The 22,513-nt window shown below is 47.8% G+C and overlaps 1 protein-coding gene across 11 annotated transcripts in view; it reads left to right on the forward strand.

Moving 5' to 3' along the window:
* LOC121587445 (TRAF2 and NCK-interacting protein kinase-like) overlaps positions 1-22,513 on the forward strand; it is a 39,822-nt gene that overhangs the window by 11,865 nt on the left and 5,444 nt on the right. The window contains exons 3-24 of one of the 11 annotated variants that reach the window (XM_045219375.1): positions 12,251-12,307; positions 12,422-12,547; positions 12,702-12,812; positions 13,924-14,014; positions 14,211-14,341; positions 14,484-14,538; positions 14,623-14,701; positions 14,788-14,963; positions 15,087-15,153; positions 15,251-15,449; positions 15,526-15,642; positions 16,029-16,115; positions 16,641-16,709; positions 16,797-16,937; positions 17,357-17,971; positions 19,913-20,080; positions 20,300-20,583; positions 20,864-20,961; positions 21,095-21,195; positions 21,347-21,370; positions 22,025-22,102; positions 22,374-22,462. In XM_045219375.1, the coding sequence (XP_045075310.1) occupies positions 12,251-12,307; positions 12,422-12,547; positions 12,702-12,812; positions 13,924-14,014; positions 14,211-14,341; positions 14,484-14,538; positions 14,623-14,701; positions 14,788-14,963; positions 15,087-15,153; positions 15,251-15,449; positions 15,526-15,642; positions 16,029-16,115; positions 16,641-16,709; positions 16,797-16,937; positions 17,357-17,971; positions 19,913-20,080; positions 20,300-20,583; positions 20,864-20,961; positions 21,095-21,195; positions 21,347-21,370; positions 22,025-22,102; positions 22,374-22,462 (2,963 nt within the window). The remainder of the gene's footprint in view (positions 1-12,250; positions 12,308-12,421; positions 12,548-12,701; positions 12,813-13,923; positions 14,015-14,210; positions 14,342-14,483; positions 14,539-14,622; positions 14,702-14,787; positions 14,964-15,086; positions 15,154-15,250; positions 15,450-15,525; positions 15,643-16,028; positions 16,116-16,640; positions 16,710-16,796; positions 16,938-17,356; positions 17,972-19,912; positions 20,081-20,299; positions 20,584-20,863; positions 20,962-21,094; positions 21,196-21,346; positions 21,371-22,024; positions 22,103-22,373; positions 22,463-22,513) is intronic. The other 10 variants (XM_045219376.1, XM_045219377.1, XM_045219378.1 and 7 more) reach the window with 10 other exon arrangements.

The following is a 22,513-nucleotide window of genomic DNA, read 5'->3' on the forward strand; positions in this document are numbered from 1 at the left end:
CTTTGCTGTTGTTCTGGGATGGATTTGCACTTTTCGCATCCAAGGATGAACCAGACTTGTGGAGGTCTACAATTATTTTTCTGAGGTCTTGGCTGATTTCTTTTGATTTTCCCATGATGTCAAGCAAAGTGACACTGAGTTTGAAGTTATGCCTTGAAATACATCCACAGGTACACCTCCAATTGACTCAAATTACGTCAATTAGCCAATCAGAAGCTTCTAAAGCCATGACATCGTTTTCTGGAATTTTCCAAGCTGTTTAAAGGCACAGTCTCAATTTAGTGTATGTAAACTTCTGCTTTTTTAGTTTTTTCATTGCTAGGTATTACTGCACGGTTGAAGCCAGAAACACCAACATTTTGCTGCACCTGTGATAACATCTGCAAATCTGGGTACACAAACAATAAAATATGATTAGATTTTATATGCTAACCTTGTTTACTGTAATACACTATTGCCATATAGGCTCACTATACACTGCTCTACTGTAATATACTGTAGCTACTGTACTAACCAGGGATTAGAACCGACATGCTTCATTCCGAACAGAACCACTATTTTTTTCGTCCATTCCACTGTTCCGACCAGCAAAATAGTTCTGAACCGGTTTGAACCCCCCAAAAGTGCTGGTTTGTATAGTCCCTTTGTGTTTCTTTTTTAACATGTGAAATTGCAGCCTGGTCTCATAGACTAGACATAGCATATTACAAGTAAATCCGGGATACTCAAATTAGTATGATATGTTTGGTATGGTTACATAAGACAAAAGGTTACTTAAGTCAAAAACAAAAGTAGGGTGGTTGGTCGGGGTGGATGATGGATGTATAACGCTAACATCTAGCAACCCAAAAGTTGTTTGTTTGAATTTCATCACGGACAACTTTAGCATTTTAGCTAATTAGCAACTTTGCAACTACTTACTACTTTTTAGTTACTTTGCAACTACTTAGCATGTTAGCTAACCCGTACTTTAACCCTTTAACCTTAACCCTAAACTTAACCCCTAACGCCTAGCCTAGCTAACGTCAGCTGGTTGGTGCTAGACATGAAGGCCTACACTAAAAGCTTTTCACAGCACAGTTGAACTGAACCTGCTAACTGTAATGTACTATAACGGAACCTGCAATGTACTATAACGGAACCTGCTAACTGTAATGTACTAAAACGGAACCTGCTAACTGTAATGTACTATAACGGAACCTGCTAACTGTAATGTACTATAACGGAACCTGCTAACTGTAATGTACTGTAACGGAACCTGCTAACTGTAATGGACTGTAACGGAACCTGTTAACTGTAATGGACTGTAACGGAACCTGCTAACTGTAATGGACTGTAACGGAACCTGCAATGTACTATAACGGAACCTGCTAACTGTAATGGACTGTAACAGAACCTGCTAACTGTAATGGACTGTAACGGAACCTGCTAACTGTAATGGACTGTAACGGAACCTGCTAACTGTAATGTACTGTAATGGAACCTGCTAACTGTAATGTACTGTAACGGAACCTGCTAACTGTAATGGACTGTAACGGAACCTGCTAACTGTAATGGACTGTAACGGAACCTGCTAACTGTAATGTACTGTAATGGAACCTGCTAACTGTATTGTACTATAACGGAACCTGCTAATTGTAATGTATTGTACTATAACAGAACCTGCTAACTGTAATGGACTGTAACAGAACCTGCTAACTGTAATGGACTGTAACGGAACCTGCTAACTGTAATGGACTGTAACGGAACCTGCTAACTGTAATGTACTGTAATGGAACCTGCTAACTGTAATGGACTGTAACGGAACCTGCTAACTGTAATGGATTGTAACGGAACCTGCTAACTGTAATGGACTGTAACGGAACCTGCTAACTGTAATGTACTGTAATGGAACCTGCTTACTGTATTGTACTATAACGGAACCTGCTAATTGTAATGTATTGTACTATAACGGAACCTGCTAACTGTAATGGAACCTGCTAACTGTAATGTACTATAACGGAACCTGCTAACTGTAATGGACTGTAACGGAACCTGCTAACTGTAATGGACTGTAACGGAACCTGCTAACTGTAATGGACTGTAACGGAACCTGCTAACTGTAATGTACTGTAACGGAACCTGCTAACTGTAATGTACTGTAACGGAACCTGCTAACTATAATGGAACCTGCTAACTGTAATGTACTGTAATGGAACCTGCTAACTGTATTGTACTATAACTAAACCTGCTAACTGTAATGTACTGTAATGGTGCCTGCTAACTGTAATGTACTGTAATGGAACCTGCTAACTGTATTGTACTAAAATGGAACCTGCTAACTGTATTGTACTAAAATGGAACCTGCTAACTGTATCGTTCTATAACGGAACCTGCTAACTGTAATGTTCTATAGTTCATCTCTTCTCTTTCTTTTTCTTCTTCTCCCTTGGTATTCTAGAGCCATCAACACTCCCTCTTTCCATCTCTCTCTTATTCTCGCTCTCGCCCTTGCAAATTAAGGTTATTTTTTCACCTCTCTCTCCCCCCTTGGGAATCCATCTACTCTCTCTCTCGCTCTCTCTCTCTCCACTCCACTCCACTCCAATCCACTCCACTCTGCATGCAGTTCTTATCAATATACAATAACATTTTTCCATCATGTATTTTTTTTGTGTGTGTAAATCTTTCCATACATCTCTATGTACTATATAGAGCCTTAATGCCGTGTGTGTGTGTGTGTGTGTGTGTGTATGTACCCTTAGACCTGATAAAAGTTCCAGAAATAGAGAACATACTGAATAATTTCTCTCTATCTTTTCATCTTTCACCCTCGCCCCCTATCTCTTTTTCTCTTGCTTTATGAATATTTGAAGGGGGCTATGGGAGTTGTTGTTTTCTACTGTAAACTCAGACTGACTAAGGAGAGACACAGTCAGGCACAGAGAACAGTACTGATGGATTTATGTGTTGCTTGACCATAGCAGTTTGTGGCAATACCAGTATTTAAAAATAGAAGACACACACATGATGACACTGTAGAGTAGGATACACACACACACACACACGGCACCATGTGGACTGACACCCAGGTCCTGGCAGGACTGTAGAGTGATCTCTCTGTGTGTGTGAACAGTATGTGGTACATGACATGTGCTTGTGGTTTGTGCATCTCTGACGATTACTGGTCGACTAAAAACAGAACTGGAGTGGAAGCGGTGTTATCAAGTGAGTTAGGTAAAGGGGCGGGTCTTAATCAAACAGATTAGATTGGGATTAGGAACCATGAAAAGAACACCACCCCTTTACCTAATCTCACCTGTCCTCTAGCACTCTCTTTTCTCTCTCCTTGTTATTCTTTCCCCTCTCTCTCTCCCACCCTCCCCCCTCTCTCCCACCCTCCCCTCTCTCTCTCCCTCCTCCTTCCTTTTCTGTGGAAAGACTTTAAAGATGGTTTAAAGATCTCTTCACCTACCATGAGTCATGATGCTAAGGATTATCAGTGATCTCTTGCTGTTGACACACACAAACCCACAAGCTCACACGCACACACACACACACACACACACACACACACACACACACACACACACACACACACACACACACACCTGGCAGTGTGTTCATTAGGCCACTCCTCCCCCGAGACTACACGCTCCACTTACCCACAATGCACCCCTCACTCAGACCTCACCGGGTCAATAAACCTGATATCAATAATGACTTCAGTGTGTGAGAGAGAGACAGGATTAGTGATGTCTGATGTATGTCAATAATGATGTGCATCTCCTCTCCGTAGCCTTCTCTCCTCTCTGTAGCCTTCTCTCCTCTCCTCTCCGTAGCCTTCTCTCCTCTCTGTAGCCTTTCCTCTCCGTAGCCTTCTCTCCTTTCCGTAGCCTTCTCTCCTCTCCATAGCTTTCTCTCCTCTCTGTAGCCTTTCCTCTCCGTAGCCTTCTCTCCTTTCCGTAGCCTTCTCTCCTTTCCTCTCCGTAGCCTCCTCTCCTTTCCTCTCCGTAGCCTTCTCTCCTCTCCGTAGCCTTCTCTCCTCTCTGTAGCCTTTCCTCTCCGTAGCCTTCTCTCCTTTCCGTAGCCTTCTCTCCTCTCCGTAGCTTTCTCTCCTCTCTGTAGCCTTTCCTCTCCGTAGCCTTCTCTCCTTTCCGTAGCCTTCTCTCCTTTCCTTTCCGTAGCCTTCTCTCCTTTCCTCTCCGTAGCCACCTCTCCTTTCCTCTCCGTAGCCTTCTCTCCTCTCCATAGCCTTCTTTCCTCTCTGTAGCCTTCTCTCCTCTCCGTAGCCTTCTCTCTTCTCCGTAGCCTTCTCTCCTCTCCGTAGCTTTCTCTCCTCTCCGTAGCCTTCTCTTCTCTCCGTAGCCTTCTCTCCTCTCCGTAGACTTCTTTCCTCTCTGTAGCCTTCTCTCCTCTCCTCTCCTTTCCTCTCTGTAGCCTTCTCTCCTTCCCGTAGCCTTCTCTCCTTCCCGTAGCCTTCTTTCCTCTCCGTAGCCTTCTCTCCTCTCCGTAGACTTCTCTCCTCTCCATAGCCTCCTCTCCTCTCCTTTCCTCTCCGTAGCCTTCTCTTCTCTCCATAGCCTTCTCTTCTCTCCGTAGCCTTCTCTCCTCTCCGTAGCCTTCTTTCCTCTCTGTAGCCTTCTCTCCTCTCCGTAGCCTTCTCTCCTCTCCTCTCCTTTCCTCTCCGTAGCCTCCTCTGCTCTCCTCTCCTTTCCTCTCCGTAGCCTTCTCTTCTCTCCGTAGCCTTCTCTTCTCTCCATAGCCTTCTCTCATCTCCGTAGCCTTCTCTCATCTCCGTAGCCTTCTCTCATCTCCGTAGCCTTCTCTCCTCTCCGTAGCCTTCTCTCCTCTCCGTAGCCTTCTCTCCTCTCCTCTCCTTTCCTCTCTGTAGCCTTCTCTCCTTCCCGTAGCCTTCTTTCCTTCCCGTAGCCTTCTTTCCTCTCCGTAGCCTTCTTTCCTCTCCGTAGCCTTCTCTCCTCTCCGTAGTCTTCTCTCCTCTCCGTAGCCTTCTCTCCTCTCCTCTCCTTTCCTCTCCGTAGCCTTCTCTTCTCTCCATAGCCTTCTCTTCTCTCCGTAGCCTTCTCTCCTCTCCGTAGCCTTCTTTCCTCTCTGTAGCCTTCTCTCCTCTCCGTAGCCTTCTCTCCTCTCCTCTCCTTTCCTCTCCGTAGCCTCCTCTCCTTTCCTCTCCGTAGCCTTCTCTTCTCTCCATAGCCTTCTCTTCTCTCTGTAGCCTTCTCTCCTCTCCGTAGCCTTCTCTCTTCTCCGTAGCCTTCTCTCCTCTCCGTAGCCTTCTCTCCTCTCCGTAGCCTTCTCTCCTTCCCCGTAGCCTTCTCTCCTCTCCTTAGCCTTCTCTCATCTCCGTAGCCTTCTCTCATCTCCGTAGCCTTCTCTCATCTCCGTAGCCTTCTCTCCTCTCCGTAGCCTTTTCTCCTCTCAGTAGCCTTCTCTCCTCTCCTCTCCTTTCCTCTCTGTAGCCTTCTCTCCTCTCCGTAGCCTTTTTTCCACTCAGTAGCCTTCTCTCCTTCCCGTAGCCTTCTTTCCTCTCCGTAGCCTTCTCTCCTCTCCGTAGCCTCCTCTCCTCTCCTTTCCTCTCCGTAGCCTTCTCTCCTCTCCGTAGCCTCCTCTCCTTTCCTCTCCGTAGCCTTCTCTCCTCTCCGTAGCATTCTCTCCTCTCCGTAGCCTTCTCTCCTCTCCGTAGCCTTCTCTCCTCTCCTCTCCTTTCCTCTCTGTAGCCTTCTCTCCTTCCCGTAGCCTTCTTTCCTCTCCGTAGCCTTCTTTCCTCTCCGTAGCCTTCTCTCCTCTCCGTAGCCTTCTCTCCTCTCCGTAGCCTTCTCTCCTCTCCTCTCCTTTCCTCTCCGTAGCCTTCTCTTCTCTCCATATCCTTCTCTTCTCTCCGTAGCCTTCTCTCCTCTCCATAGCCTTCTCTTCTCTCTGTAGCCTTCTCTCCTCTCCGTAGCCTTCTCTCCTCTCCGTAGCCTTCTCTCCTCTCCTCTCCTTTCCTCTCTGTAGCCTTCTCTCCTTCCCGTAGCCTTCTTTCCTCTCCGTAGCCTTCTTTCCTCTCCGTAGCCTTCTCTCCTCTCCGTAGCCTTCTCTCCTCTCCGTAGCCTTCTCTCCTCTCCTCTCCTTTCCTCTCCGTAGCCTTCTCTTCTCTCCGTAGCCTTCTCTCCTCTCCGTAGCCTTCTTTCCTCTCCGTAGCCTTCTTTCCTCTCTGTAGCCTTCTCTCCTCTCCGTAGCCTTCTCTCCTCTCCTCTCCTTTCCTCTCCGTAGCCTCCTCTCCTTTCCTCTCCGTAGCCTTCTCTTCTCTCCATAGCCTTCTCTTCTCTCTGTAGCCTTCTCTCCTCTCCGTAGCCTTCTCTCTTCTCCGTAGCCTTCTCTCCTCTCCGTAGCCTTCTCTCCTCTCCGTAGCCTTCTCTCCTTTCCCGTAGCCTTCTCTCCTCTCCTTAGCCTTCTCTCATCTCCGTAGCCTTCTCTCATCTCCGTAGCCTTCTCTCATCTCCGTAGCCTTTTCTCCTCTCCGTAGCCTTTTCTCCTCTCCGTAGCCTTCTCTCCTCTCCTCTCCTTTCCTCTCTGTAGCCTTCTCTCCTCTCCGTAGCCTTTTTTCCACTCAGTAGCCTTCTCTCCTTCCCGTAGCCTTCTTTCCTCTCCGTAGCCTTCTCTCCTCTCCGTAGCCTTGCCTCCTCTCCTCTCCTTTCCTCTCCGTAGCCTTCTCTCCTCTCCGTAGCCTCCTCTCCTCTCCTTTCCTCTCCGTAGCCTTCTCTCCTCTCCGTAGCCTTCTCTCATCTCCTCTCCATAGCCTTCTCTCCTCTCTGTAGCCTTCTCTCATCTCCTCTCCATAGCCTTCTCTCCTCTCCAAAGCCTTCTCTCCTCTCCTCTGTTTTCCTCTCCGTAGCCTCCTCTCCTCTCCTTTCCTCTCCGTAGCCTTCTCTCCTCTCCGTAGCCTTCTCCCATCTCCTCTCCTTTCCTCTCCATTGCCTTCTCTTCTCTCCGTAGCCTTCTCTCCTCTCCGTAGCCTTCTCTCCTCTCCATAGCCTTCTCTCCTCTCCAAAGCCTTCTCTCCTCTCCTCTGTTTTCCTCTCCGTAGCCTCCTCTCCTCTCCTTTCCTCTCCGTAGCCTTCTCTCCTCTCCGTAGCCTCCTCATCTCCTCTCCTTTCCTCTCCATAGCCTTCTCTTCTCTCCATAGTCTTCTCTTCTCTACGTAGCCTTCTCTCCTCTCCGTAGCCTTCTCTCCTCTCCGTAGCCTTCTCTCCTCTCCGTAGCCTTCTCTCCTCTCCGTAGCCTTCTCTCCTCTCCAAAGCCTTCTCTCCTCTCCAAAGCCTTCTCTCCTCTCCTCTCTTTTCCTCTCCGTAGCCTCCTCTCCTTTCCTCTCCGTAGCCTTCTCTCCTCTCCGTAGCCTCCTCATCTCCTCTCCTTTCCTCTCCATAGCCTTCTCTTCTCTCCATAGTCTTCTCTTCTCTACGTAGCCTTCTCTCCTCTCCGTAGCCTTCTCTCCTCTCCGTAGCCTTCTTTCCTCTCCGTAGCCTTCTCTCCTCTCCTCTCCTTTCCTCTCTGTAGCCTTCTCTCCTTCCCGTAGCCTTCTTTCCTCTCCGTAGCCTTCTTTCCTCTCCGTAGCCTTCTCTCCTCTCCGTAGCCTTCTCTCCTCTCCGTAGCCTTCTCTCCTCTCCTTTCCTCTCCGTAGCCTTCTCTTCTCTCCATAGCCTTCTCTTCTCTCCGTAGCCTTCTCTCCTCTCCGTAGCCTTCTTTCCTCTCTGTAGCCTTCTCTCCTCTCCGTAGCCTTCTCTCCTCTCCTCTCCTTTCCTCTCCGTAGCCTCCTCTGCTCTCCTCTCCTTTCCTCTCCGTAGCCTTCTCTTCTCTCCATAGCCTTCTCTTCTCTCTGTAGCCTTCTCTCCTCTCCGTAGCCTTCTCTCTTCTCCGTAGCCTTCTCTCCTCTCCGTAGCCTTCTCTCCTCTCCGTAGCCTTCTCTCCTTCCCGTAGCCTTCTCTCCTCTCCTTAGCCTTCTCTCATCTCCGTAGCCTTCTCTCATCTCCGTAGCCTTCTCTCCTCTCCGTAGCCTTCTCTCCTCTCCGTAGCCTCCTCTCCTCTCCTTTTCTCTCTGTAGCCTTCTCTCCTCTCCGTAGCCTTTTTTCCACTCAGTAGCCTTCTTTCCTCTCCGTAGCCTTCTCTCCTCTCCGTTGCCTTCTCTCCTCTCCGTAGCCTCCTCTCCTCTCCTTTCCTCTCCGTAGCCTTCTCTCCTCTCCGTAGCCTCCTCTCCTCTCCTTTCCTCTCCGTAGCCTTCTCTCCTCTCCGTAGCCTTCACTCATCTCCTCTCCATAGCCTTCTCTCCTCTCTGTAGCCTTCTCTCATCTCCTCTACATAGCCTTCTCTCCTCTCCAAAGCCTTCTCTCCTCTCCTCTGTTTTCCTCTCCGTAGCCTCCTCTCCTCTCCTTTCCTCTCCGTAGCCTTCTCTCCTCTCCGTAGCCTTCTCCCATCTCCTCTCCTTTCCTCTCCATAGCCTTCTCTTCTCTCCATAGCCTTCTCTCCTCTCCGTAGCCTTCTCTCCTCTCCATAGCCTTCTCTCCTCTCCAAAGCCTTCTCTCCTCTCCAAAGCCTTCTCTCCTCTCCTCTCTTTTCCTCTCCGTAGCCTCCTCTCCTTTCCTCTCCGTAGCCTTCTCTCCTCTCCGTAGCCTCCTCATCTCCTCTCCTTTCCTCTCCATAGCCTTCTCTTCTCTCCATAGTCTTCTCTTCTCTACGTAGCCTTCTCTCCTCTCCGTAGCCTTCTTTCCTCTCTGTAGCCTTCTCTCCTCTCCGTAGCCTTATCTCCTCTCCGTAGCCTTATCTCCTCTCCGTAGCCTTATCTCCTCTCCGTAGCCTTATCTCCTCTCCGTAGCCTTATCTCCTCTCCGTAGCCTTATCTCCTCTCCGTAGCCTTCTCTCCTCTCCGCAGCCTTCTCTCCTCTCTGTAGCCTTCTCTCCTCTCCGTAGCCTTTTCTCTTATCCGTAGCCTTCTCTCCTCTCCTTGCCTCTCCGTAGCCTTCTCTCCTCTCCGTAGCCTTTTTTCCTCTCAGTAGTCTTCTCTCCTCTCCGTAGCCTTCTCTCCTTCCCGTAGCCTTCTCTCCTCTCCGTAGCCTTCTCTCGTCTCCGTAGCCTTCTCTCTTCTCCGTAGCCTTCTCTCCTCTCCGTAGCCTTCTCTCCTCTCCGTAGCCTTTTCTCCTCTCCTCTCATTTCCTCTCCATAGCCTTCTCTCCTCTCTGTAGCCTTTTTTCCTCTCAGTAGCCTTCTTTCCTCTCCGTAGCCTTCTTTCCTCTCCGTAGCCTTCTCTCCTCTCCGTAGCCTTCTCTCCTCTCCGTAGCCTCCTCTCCTTTCCTCTCTGTAGCCTTCTCTCCTCTCCGTAGCCTCCTCTCCTCTCCTTTCCTCTCCGTAGCCTTCTCTCCTCTCCGTAGCCTTCTCTCATCTCCTCTCCATAGTCTTCTCTCCTCTCCAAAGCCTTCTCTCCTCTCCTCTCTTTTCCTCTCAGTAGCCTTCTCTCCTTCCCGTAGCCTTCTTTCCTCTCCGTAGCCTTCTCTCCTCTCCGTAGCCTCCTGTCCTCTCCTCTTTTCCTCTCCGTAGCCTTCTCTCCTCTCCGTAGCCTTCTCATCTCCTCTCCATAGCCTTCTCTCCTCTCCAAAGCCTTCTCTCCTCTCCTCTCTTTTCCTCTCAGTAGCCTTCTCTCCTTCCCGTAGCCTTCTTTCCTCTCCGTAGCCTTCTCTCCTCTCCGTAGCCTCCTCTCCTCTCCTCTCTTTTCCTCTCCATAGCCTTCTCTCCTCTCCGTAGCCTTCTCTCCTCTCCGTAGCCTTCTCTCCACTCCGTAGCCTTCTCTCCTCTCCGTACCCTCCTCTCCTGTCTTGTCCTGTCCTCTCCTCTCTATCCTTATTCTCTCTTATTCCTTCCTACTGCATTTGATCCATTTTTTCCACTTGCCTAGTTTTCTCTCTCTCTCTCTCTCTCTCTCTCTCTCTCTCTCTCTCTCTCTCTCAGTAAATCTCTTCTGTCGTTCATTTGACCTCCAGAACTGCTGGAGCGAGACGCTGATTTGCTGAACCTGTCTCTTCAGCTCACACTGCAGACTGTGTGTGTGTGCATGCTTTTGTGTGTGTTTACGTGTGCACATCTCATTTTCAGAGTGGATACTAAACACAGCCTGTGTAGCTCCAGAGCATGGGCCTGGATTATGCTGCTCTGCCCGCTCAGGGTTTACTATGGCTGGGTTGGGCTGCTAGGATAATCCCAGGCTTCAGGCCCAGACGTATATGGCGAGAGAGTGGCTCTTTGATGCCTGGGGAATCATATAGGATAGAGAGGGGAGTGGACGATTTTTGGGTTCTATGAGAAGGATGGGGGGCTTGGTGTGTGTAACTGTGGTGGGGTAGGTTTACATTTTGGAATGTGTGAGGCAGATGTGTCACAGATTTACGTGAAGGTTAACGTTTTTTTGTTATGAATCTTGTTCTGTAGGCAGTTTGCAGACTGGTCACTAGCTGGCACAGCCACAAAGTCATACAATCTGATTTTGAACCTAACCTTAACCACTCTGCCTAACCTTAGGTTAAGACCAAAAAGCAAATGAATGAAATGAATTTGTACAATATAGTCAATTTTTACTTTGCAGCTGGCCTATCTAGAGGAAATTGCTCAGTTCTGCCTCCAGGACATGACTCATCCCAATAAACGTCAACATGTGATTTTACATTGGTATATAGAGAGGAGAGTGGTGTGTGTGTTTGTATGTGTGCAGATTACCGTGACATGGATTAGGATTAGGCTATAACCCATTTACTCCCCAACCGCTGTTTGACTGCATGCAACCCCTTCTTTGCAGTGTTTGTGTGTGTGTCTGTTTGGCACAATATGCAAACAGTATGCATTTCGTAGACTGGCTAGTCAGTGCAGGAGAGGAGGGAGGGAGAGGAGGGTGAGAGAAAGCGCTTTCTTTTCAGCTTTCTCTCCTCCAGGGAAGAGATTGCTGTGGTCATGGAAATAGCCTCAAACCTTCAGTCATTCTGTCCATCCCCTCACCCCTCAACCCTAGCAGGACAATGCTCACTTCTTCTCCTCTCCTGATGTGTGTGTGTGTGTGTGTGTGTGTGTGTGTGTGTGTGTGTGTGTGTTGGCCACTGTACGTTGGTTGACCAGGCCTGTTGCTAGGCTACGGACAGGAAGTGTCCTGCATAGTAAATGTGTCTGAGGGGATCTTGTGTAATGGAGTTGGCAGTGGACGCACAAACACACACACACACACACACACACACACAAGCAATTGCGCACACACTGACGAGCCTCACGTGCGCACACACACTCGTCAGCTGGTTGGTGCTATGAGGCGTGAGACTGCAGATCTAGGTCAGGAAGGCATGCGAGAGAATGAATAAACGAATGAAAGAAGGAATGAAGCTTCACATTCTGAATGAGTCGGCTTAGGGAAGAGAAGGGCTTTCCTTGCTACGAGAGCTGACACACACCCCACCAACGTGTGTGTGTTGGTGTGGACTTTGAGGTCCATAGACTGCTGTATTCTGGGAGTAATTCTATTGTTTTTCTCAAACAAAGAGTCTTTGTAGTTGTGGAATTGGGGCAGACTGATCCTAAAAGAAAATAATCTCCCCAAGAACGTGTGTGTGTGTGTGTGTGCGTGTGCGCGCTTGTGGTCAAACTTATGGGCTCTACTGTAGACTGTGTGAGTCAGAGTGCTAGCTCATTGGCCTGTGACTAGTCATTGCTTAATTCCCCACATCCTCCCCTCCCCTCTTCCCCTCCTCCCCTCTTCTCTTCATTCATGTCTCTTCTATTATGATTCTGTGCTTTATTCTCTCCCAGAAATATGATCATTAAAATAAAAAATGTTTCCTCTTGTGTCTGGTTCCTGCTGCTATTCTGGTTAATGATCAACATTAGGTCATTAAAAGGACAATTCCACCCCAAAACAGTATTATGGTATTAGTTTCATTAGTCCATTGTTGACATAGTCCCAAAATGTTTTGCTTGTCAGTGATCACGTTTTCAAGATATGCAACTTTCAAAATACGGAAGTCATCCCTGTATGATGCATTTTGGAACATATGATGCTGTGTTTTGCGTTATATGATGCATCATATTTCTTTTTAAAGTTACATATCTTGAAAACATGATTTCTGACAGTCTCAAAATGTTTTGCTTATGTCATCAATGGACTAATGAAACAAATACCAAAAGATCGTTTTTGGGTGGAATTCTCCTTTATGATTAGGTCAATTAATTAACAATCTTCTCTCTGTCTCAGGGTCGTCATGTCAAGACAGGGCAACTTGCGGCCATCAAGGTCATGGATGTCACCGGGGTAAGTGACACACATACATATACACACATTCTAAGGTGCATATGTGTGTGTGTGTGTGTGTAGAATTGTAATGTGTGTGTGAGCATCATTGTAATCTGTGTGTGTGTGTTCCAGGATGAGGAGGAGGAGATTAAAGGAGAGATCAACATGTTGAAGAAGTACAGCCACCATCGGAACATCGCTACCTACTACGGTGCCTTCGTCAAGAAGAACCCACCTGGCATCGACGACCAGCTATGGGTATGTGTGTGTGTGAGTGTATGTGTGTGAGTGTATGTGTATTTGCATCCTTGTGCTCCTGTGTGTGTGTGTGTGTGTGTGTGTGTGTGGTAACCCTCTCTCTCTCTCTCTCTCTCTCTCTTCTCTCTGTCTCTCTGTCTCTCTCTCTGTGTAGTTGGTGATGGAGTTCTGTGGGGCAGGCTCAATAACAGATCTGATTAAGAACACCAAGGGGAACTCACTGAAAGAGGAGTGGACTGCCTACATCTGCAGAGAGATCCTCAGGGTAAGTATTACTAATATTTAGTGCTGAGAGATTAACCAACATTTTGGTTATTTTTCGGTTTTTAAACAACTAATTGACCAACATCAGTTCAATTATTTTAATAACATTTAATTCAATGCGCACATTGCGCAGTTTCTCTAGCGATAAATCAGATCAAGCCCGAACTGTGCGATGTAGTAGGGAGTTGTAGTTTCCAACAGGCCAATATTCTATATAGTTTAGCATAGAAAACGTGGTAATTAACTACAATGACCATAATCCACTGCGCGCCAACTTGTCCGGTCTGTGTTTCTTTTACGCTTGCTATGTAAAAAACAGAAGAATGCACGATGGAGAGGGGATAGAAAGTAGTTGCTTTGCGAGTTATCTCTACCTGAAAATACATGATCTAAGTGATTGATAGTTGGTATTCAGCAGTCAGAAAAGTATGCCTTATTTACTTTGAAGAACTACTAAAATAGTGATTTTGTCAGACTGCATAGACGGCAGCTCTATAGAGATGAGATGATGACTTGGAATGAAATAATAAAGTCATCAAATACAACAAATGAACTATTTAATAAGTAAAGTAATGTGAATAAATGATGGTTAAGAAGTGATAAGCAGTAATGGGCAGTCACTACCATCATGGGACGTTTATTCTGTGTTCAACCCACATAATACATTCAACCCACATAATGCATAGTGCATTTAATGTTTAAAAAATAATTGAAATCGAAAACCGTGATATTTTTTTTAATAATCGACCTCAAAAAGCACATCGCTCAGCACTACTACTATTATACTATTACAGTAGTGAAGTACTTTTAATACTACATAATATTACTACTGGTATACTACTATAGAACAACACAACCAACACATTCAGAGTGATCTGAAATGAACAACCATATCTCTCTCTTTCTCTTCATCATATTCTGTCATCCTTCTCTCTCTCTCTCTCTCTCTCTCTCTCTCTCTCTCTCTCTCTCTACCTCTCTCTCTCTCTCTCTACCTCTCTCTCTCTCTCTCTCTCTCTCTCTCTCTCTCTCTCTCTCTCTCTCTCTCTCTCTCTCTCTCTCTCTCTCTCTCTCTCTCTCTCTCTCTCTACCCTCTCTCTCTCTCTCTCCAGGGTCTGGCCCATCTCCACCAGCACAAGGTCATCCACAGAGACATCAAGGGTCAGAACGTCCTGCTGACAGAGAACGCAGAGGTCAAACTGGGTGAGACAGACCGACTGACACAATGGCATTTGTTGGTTTTAAGAGAAATTCCATTGTCCTACCCAGAGTTGCTGAACATGTTATCTTCTTCAGTTTCCACATTGGTCATGCACCAGACAGGCAGAACGGTCAATTATTTAATTGACTGACTGACTGACTGAGTAATTGATTGATATGTTGATTGGTCTCTGGTCAGTGGACTTTGGTGTGAGTGCCCAGTTAGACCGAACGGTGGGGAGGAGGAACACCTTCATCGGGACTCCCTATTGGATGGCTCCAGAGGTCATTGCCTGCGACGAGAACCCTGAGGCCACCTACGACTTCAAGGTACCCAGAATACTCTGCTTCACACAGTATGTGTTTTGTCCCTGCATGTATTTATTTCCTCCTCCTAACTCAGTGCTCTCACTTGTCCTCTCGCTCTCTCGCTCTCTCTGTCTCTGTCACTCACTCTCTCTGTCTCTCTTAGAGTGACCTGTGGTCTCTGGGTATAACAGCTATAGAGATGGCAGAAGGAGCCCCTCGTAAGTATGGACACACACACACACACACACACACACACACACACACACACACTGGTATTAACCCTTTTCTGTCCCTCTCTGCAGCGCTGTGTGACATGCACCCAATGAGAGCTCTCTTCCTCATCCCACGAAACCCCGCCCCCAAACTCAAGTCCAAGAAGTGGTGAGTCTGCATCACACACACACACACACACACACACACTAATATCCCTATTATTAGGATAATATAACAATAATAATTACTTCCAGGTCTAAGAAGTTCCAGTCGTTCATCGAGAGTTGCTTGGTGAAGAGTCATGGTCAGAGACCCAGCACAGAACAGCTGTTGAAGCATCCCTTCATCAGAGAGCTGCCCAACGAACGACAGATCCGCATCCAACTGAAGGACCACATCGACAGAACCAAGAAGAAACGTGGCGAGAGAGGTGAGACCGACATCAGTAGCCTGGATCAGAAATAGATGGCCCTGTTTCTGTGTTAACCCACTTCTCCTCCTGAGAGATCTGATGTGCTAGGTCACTAAAACCAGGTGGTGTGTTCTTCTGCAGATGAGACAGAATATGAGTACAGCGGGAGTGAAGAGGAGGAAGAGGAGAGAGACGTGGGGGAGCCAAGGTAACACACACACGGAAAAAAACACAGTCAGCACAAACTCCAGGCTCTCATTGGCCCATTTTCCACTAACACTCTCTTCTGATTGCTCCTTCCCCAGCTCCATCATCAACATCCCTGGTGAGTCGACGTTAAGGCGGGACTTCCTGCGTTTGCAGCTGGCCAATAAGGAACGCTCTGAGGCTCTGAGGAGGCAGCAGTTGGAACAACAGCAGAACGAGGAACACAAACGCCTCCTACTGGCCGAACGACAGAAACGCATAGAGGAGCAGAAAGAACAGAGGAGGAGACTGGAGGAGGTAGGACACACCCACACACACACCCACGCACACCCACGCACACACACATGTTTAACTCTCTTTTTCTCTCTAACAGCAACAGCGAAGGGAGCGTGAGTTGAGGAAGCAGCAGGAGAGAGAACAGAGGAGACGCTATGAAGAGATGGAACAACTACGGAGAGATGAGGAGAGGAGGCACACGGAGAGAGAACAGGTACACACTTTCTCTTTGACTTCCTCCTTAAGTTCTCTTGTTCTCCCTCTTCCTGCTGCTACAGTGTATAGGAGTATCTCTCTCTTCCTGCTGCTACAGTGTATAGGAGTATCTCTCTCTTCCTGCTGCTACAGTGTATAGGAGTATCTCTCTCTTCCTGCTGCTACAGTGTATAGGAGTATCTCTCTCTTCCTGCTGCTACAGTGTATAGGAGTATCTCTCTTCCTACTGCTACAGTGTATAGGAGTATCTCTCTCTCTTTCTCTTTGTTCTTGTTTTCTCTGTGCCTCGGTCTCCTTCCCTCTATGCTGCATTAGGACTATATCTCTGTCTTACACTCTTTCTTTCTCCCTTTCTCTCGTTCCCTCCATGCTGCGTTGTGATAGGAGTATATCCGTAGACAGCTGGAGGAGGAACAGAGACAGTTAGAGATTCTACAGCAACAGCTTCTACAGGAGCAGGCTCTACTGCTGGTAACACTGTTACCCCTGCATGTCTATGTATATATACCCCTGACCTCTCACCCCTGACCTCTCAATAACTTCTACAGGAGTAGGCCCATTGTATACCTGCATGTATACATCTACCTACCCCCACCCTCTCATGGCTCACCCCTCAACCCTGTGAAAGTACAGCTACAGAGCCTGTGGTGTAAACCTGTACCTTGTCCCTGTGTCCAGTGTTTGTTGTTCCTCGGTCCTTTCTGCCTCCCCTCTCTCTAAGTCCTTACCCTGCAAGGAACCCCACTCCCCAGCCCGATCATGGAACATCCCTGTGAGCGCTGTCCTGTATGGATCCTATTGGTCAACTTGTCCTGTATGGAGTGATGCTATTGGTCATGTGTGTCATGTGTCTGTCTGTTGCATGGCTCGTGCTGTCATGATAGGGATTTGGTTAAGATCAGATAATAACAATCTTCCACGTGTGTGTGTGTGTGTGTGTGTGTGTGTGTGTGTGTGTGTGTGTGTGTGTGTGTGTGTGTGTGTTTGTCTCCATAGGAATATAAGCGTAAGCAGATTGAGGAACAACGTCAAGCAGAGAGGCTACAGAGACAGTTACAACAAGAGGTAGCACTTAGTTCTTATGATGATGTCATATAACAATGTTGTTGAATAGTTGAAGAGATGGTAAACTGTTGTCTATTTGTTTTATAGAGAGCCTACCTGGTGTCTCTACAGCAGCAGCAGCAACAACAGCAACAACAACAAAACCAAGATGGCCGACCAGGCGAGAAGAAACTGTATCACTATAAAGACTCAGCTAGTCCTACTGACAAACCTGCATGGGCTAAAGAGGTACACACACACACACACACACACACACACACACACGCTGGCCTGTGTCTACACTGATAGTTTCTACAGACAGAAGCAGAAGGGTTTGAGAGAAGATGCCGATAAAAGAAAGCTGTAGAGACTCTAGTCTCTGGACATTCATAACTGAAGTTCATAAGTTCAGTCTCAGTCTAACTACAACATTGTCTGTATGGAGGTGGTGGTGCATACAGCTGAGCGGATTGGAACAAGATACTGTGTTTTTCTGTTACAGTTCTTCTGTGTGTTTTTATATTTGATGTGTGTGGTGTTTGAAGAGTTTGCATGTGTGAATTGGTCTGTCTGTTCACGTGTGTACGTCTGCGCGGTGTGTGTGTGTGTGTGTGTGTGTGTGTGTGTGTGTGTGTGCTTGTTTAACTTCTGCCCCACCTTGTCTCCAGGTCCCGAAGCAGCAGACACACCACCAGAGCCACTCACCCCGCCCATTCCTCAGACAAAGCCACTCCTTCAACCAACCTTCATCCTCCATTCCTTCCCACGCCAACCCCCCTCGCCGATCCCCCTCCAACCCCACCCGCCCCCCTCACATCCATATATCCCTGGAGACTAGTGATCCAGTAGATCCCTTTCTGAAACAGGAGATTAGCCAGCAGGTTAGAGAGATGAGAGCTCAGAAAGCCAGTCAGAGGGTGTTCAGACACAAAGAAAAAGGACCCAATACCAGAGTAGTACAACACATCAACCAGGGGCCAAAATGGCCTAGCCGAGTCGATCAGAAGGCTAGTCAGCAAGACCGAGGGCGCAGTCCCAGGCCTAGACACCAAGGGCCGCAACACAACCCCAACCAGGGGCCACAGCATAATGGGCAGGGGCAACAGGCTGGCTTTAACCGAGGCTCCAGCCCTAACCCCAACCCCAACCAAGCCCCAAAAGAGAGCCCCATGTCTAATCACCAAGCCCCTAACCAAGAGGCCAACAATGGGCCAGTCTGGGCACCCAGCTCCAGACCCAACCAGGGACCTAACCTGGGGGTAAAAGACCAGGGGCCGATATGGGTCAGTGGCCGTAGTGGCAGCTCCATCTCCCCCTGTCGTAGAATAGACGTAGAAGTAAATGACATAGATGTAGAAATAGACTCCTCCTCCTCCTCTCATTCTAATTCTTCTTTCCTCTACCCCTCTCCTGATCATGATCTTGGAGGCAGCTTTCTGTTTCCCTGTCGCATAGTAGATGTAGAAATAGATGAACTAGATATAGAAATGGAGGAACTAGAAAAGTGGGAGTTGGACTGTTGGAGGTATGGAGAGGAGGAGAAGGAATGGAGAGAAAGGGGTAGAGAGGGAAGTGTGGGGAGGTTGGGGATGGCTTCCAGCCATGAGAGTCTGTTGGGATCCTATGGGGGCCATACGAACTCTGACCTCTACCCTCGATCCCTAACCCCTGACCTCTCAGCCTCTGCACCGGCAGGCCGGCTACGCCCTTTCCTGTCCTCCAATCACAATCACTTCCCGGCTCCTGAATCCTCCAAGCAGAGTCCGTTCCTCCAAGTCCCCGGTTGGGCTCCTCCCCCTCTCAACAGAGTGAGGTCAGGGGTCAGTGATGATGATGATGATGAGGTCGTGACCTCTAACCTGGACCTGGCCTCCTCTGCACCAGCTAACATGCTCAGATCACACCTGGCCCAGGCCATGCCCATCAGACCCAAGCAGTCATCCCTCTCTCGGTCCTCCCTCTCTGTCTCTCGTTCTCCTGGTAAGAGATCAGGTCCTCTGAAACAGTTAGTTTCAGCCTTAAATTGGATGGGCCTCTCGCCCCGAGGGTCACCCAGAACCTCACCCCAAACCTCAGCCAGAATCTCCCCCTCACACTCCCGACCTGAGTCCCCCAATTATTTATCCCCCAATCCCTCTCCAGCTCCATTCTACCACTCCCAGTATCTCACACCCTACTCCTCCCCCTACCTCACCCCTAAGTGTTCTCCTCACACCTGCTCCCCCTTCGGCTCCCAGTCCCAGCTCACTATCAGACCACAAGCTGCTAGCCACTAGCTGCAAGCGCGCACACACACACACACACACACACACACACACACACACACACACACACACACACATATATATATATATATATATATATATATATATATATATATATATATATATATATATTCTTTATTATAAAAAATATTATTTTATACTCTTTTGTACTACGAAAATTGTTCTACTTGTTTTGTTGACTAAAAGTCATTCATATAGCTCAATTGGTTCATCCTTACCCTACTACCTCCCATAGTCACCAATCCAATCAAAACAGATATCAAGAAGAACCAGGTCCCCCCTCCCCTGTTAGGCTGCCTCACCTCCCCCTACCTCTAACACCCCACAACCCCTTGGAGCCACCTTTCCCCAACCGCCCCTCGATCTGGAGGGTGATGATGTCACAGGAAGGTCTCCATACGTGTCACATCCTGTTTACGGTCAGTTAGCTAGTTGCAGTTCTGCTTGGTGATGGGTGCTGGCCAATCAGGTCTCAGCTTGGTGCTGGGTGGAGGCCAATCAGGACTCACTTCAGTGCTTGCTAATTGGCGGTGGACTATCTTTTCTCTGGGATCACATACCAACATGGATTCTCAACATTTCAGATACTCTTTTCTGCTAGAACGATACCCTCCAACTCCGCCTCTCCTCCGTCCCCCTCTCCATCCTCTCTTTGTCAGTCTGTCTGTCTGTCTATCAGTTTAAAACTTTGTTTAGATGCAGCAGCTGGCGCAATTAACCTTTCTCTCTCGCTCGCTCTCTCGCTCCCCCTCTCTCTCCATCTCTCTGTTACAGCTTGTACCAGTTGATTCTAACCAGTAATTGCATGACTGATTGCTCAGATCAACATGCAATGATGAGCCTGTAGAACACAGGGACCTGCCTCAGTGCCTCTAGAACACCGTAGACAACGCTGTATTAACATGTTGGTCATGTCCTAATAATAATAATGTGTGTCAGGTGGAGGATCGGTCCAAGCTGAACAGACAGAGTTCTCCAGCGCTGCAGCATAAGGCTGTCTCCAGCCGGGTCTCTGAGGCCTCCCTGCCCCCCCACTCCGAGTCCTTTAGCACTGCAGGGATGCAGCCAGCCCGCACCCCACCCACACACCGCCCAGTTGAACCACAGGTGTGTGTCTGTCCCTCTGTCTGTCTCTCTCTGTGTGTGTGTGTGTGTGTGTGTGGACAATTACCAATATACACACAACATATAATGATATTCGATATTGCATACTAGTATGCTGTAGCCTTTAGTACAGTCAACAAGCAATATGTCTATCTGTTGGAATTAGAAAATGGATATTCCCATAATTCCCTGTTTTATCTCCTTCTTTCGCTCTCTCTCTAGATGGCCCACCTGATTCCAGTGAAGACCATGACAGGCTCTCAGTCTCTGCAGGAGAGCACAGGAGGAGAGGGGGGGGGGGTGGGAAGGAGAAGGGGGGAGGGTGGAGGAATGCCACCCCGTCAGAACTCTGACCCCACCTCTGACTCTAACCCCGCCCCTCCACCTCGTACCACTAGCCGAGAGGACGATGAGCTTCCCCCTAAGGTCCCTCAAAGAACCACCTCAATCTCCCCAGCCCTGATGAGGAAAAACTCTCCCAACGGACAGGGACTCATACAAGCCAGGTGTGTGTGTGTGTGTGTGTGTGTGTGTGTGTGTGTGTGTCTCAGGGTCGGGCTCAATTCCATTTGAATTCCAGTAAATTCAGGAAGTGCACTGAAATTTCTATTCACTTCAATGCTTTTCAATGGGGAAAATGGTGAATTGGAATTTGGTTTACTTTCTGAATTGAAATAGCATTTACCGCAACCCTGGTGTGTGTACTGTGTATGTATTAACAGTGTTTGTGTGTGTGTGTGTGTGTGTGTGTGTGTGTGTGTATTAACAGTGTGTGTGTTCTTTCAGTAATCCAGACCTGAGAGCATCAGAGCTGTTTCTGGATACTGCTCTACAGAGGAGGTCCTCTCACTCCTCCTCCTCATCCTCACCTTCATCACAGAGAGGTACAACACACACACACACACACACACACACACACACACACACACACATATATGTGACTGATAAAAAAAGTGTATTCGTCTATTGATACGCTTTGTGAATATTGATGCTGACTCCTCCCTTATGCTGTGATAGGTCCACCAGTCCAGGAGACCTCCCCCCCAGCAGAAGCCAATCAGGAGGTCAGGATCAGACCGGAGGAGGGGCGAGACGCAGCCAGACCCAGCAGACCAGCTGTGAGTAACACACACCTCTCTTCTTTCTGGGAGTCAGGCTTTCTCCTCTTCTGCTACTTATCTGTTTCTCTCTTTTTCTCCCTCCCTTTCTCTTTCTCCTTCCTTCTCTCCTCCTCAATCTCTTCTGCTGTTGATCCCCTTCTCCTATCAGAGCTATAAGAAAGCCATAGATGAGGTTAGTGACCTCCCCCTTTTATATCTCTCTGTTTCTATCTCTCTCTCAGTAGAACCAGTATGGCCCATTCATTCAAGGTTTTAGTGGGACGTGTGTAAGCTCAACTTAACATCACTTTGGAGGTCTGACCAAGTCAGACTTTTGGAATTCTGAAGTGTGTGAATTGAAGTGTCCGGTGTGTGTGTGTGTGTGGTTACTGTGGTTTAGGAAGAGCTTGAGGAGGTCCACCCTGTCTGCATGAATTGGTTTGGTCCAGTGGTTGGGGGGAATGGGGCTGTGGGACTGGACCATCTGGTTGCATGGGGGTGTTTGCTAGATGGAGGCAGACATGGATGTTACCCCTTTTTTTATTTTTTAGAAGTTTTTTATTTTTTATTATTGGCTTATGACATCTTTGTTTTAGCTGGTCTTTTACTAGGAAATCTTTCTCCAGAGTTCACAAATGTTTGTTGATGCGGATGGTTTATCTTGTTCTGTCCTTCTCTCAGTTCCCCCCATGTCTCTGTTAAATGGACTCTCCCTTGACTGTTAGACAATTCGAAGTGATCACTGCATTAATGAATATTTGGGTTCAAATATGTATTTATTCTCTCTCTCTCTCTCTCTCTCTCTCTCTCTCTCTCTCTCTCTCTGTCTCTGTCTGTCTGTCTCTAGGACCTAAGTGCGCTGGCTAAGGAGCTGAGAGAGTTGAGGGTAGAGGAGGGCAGTAGACCTCCAGTGAAGGTGAGAAAGGTAATGTTTGTGACAAAGCATATCCACACTATTACCTTCATAGTTCATAGTGTATACTTTCAGACAGTATACCTTCATAGTGTGTACTTTCAGATAGTATACCTTCATAGTGTGTACTTTCAGACAGTATACCTTCATAGTGTGTACTTTCAGACAGTATACCTTCATAGTGTATACTTTCAGACAGTATACCTTCATAGTGTGTACTTTCAGACAGTATACTTTCCAAATAAAGGTCATTGATGGGATTTCTGTTATTCCTGTTTCCAAGGTGACAGACTACTCATCCTCGAGTGACGAGCGATCAGAGAGCAGCGACGAGGACGGAGAGACGGGGCAAGATGGGACTGTGGCTGTCATGTAAGTGTGTGTGTACTAGGCCATGGATTTACAGGTGTAGTGAGTTGTATG

This window comes from Coregonus clupeaformis, unplaced genomic scaffold (assembly GCF_020615455.1).
Source record: "Coregonus clupeaformis isolate EN_2021a unplaced genomic scaffold, ASM2061545v1 scaf2329, whole genome shotgun sequence".
NCBI classification, from domain to species: domain Eukaryota; kingdom Metazoa; phylum Chordata; class Actinopteri; order Salmoniformes; family Salmonidae; genus Coregonus; species Coregonus clupeaformis.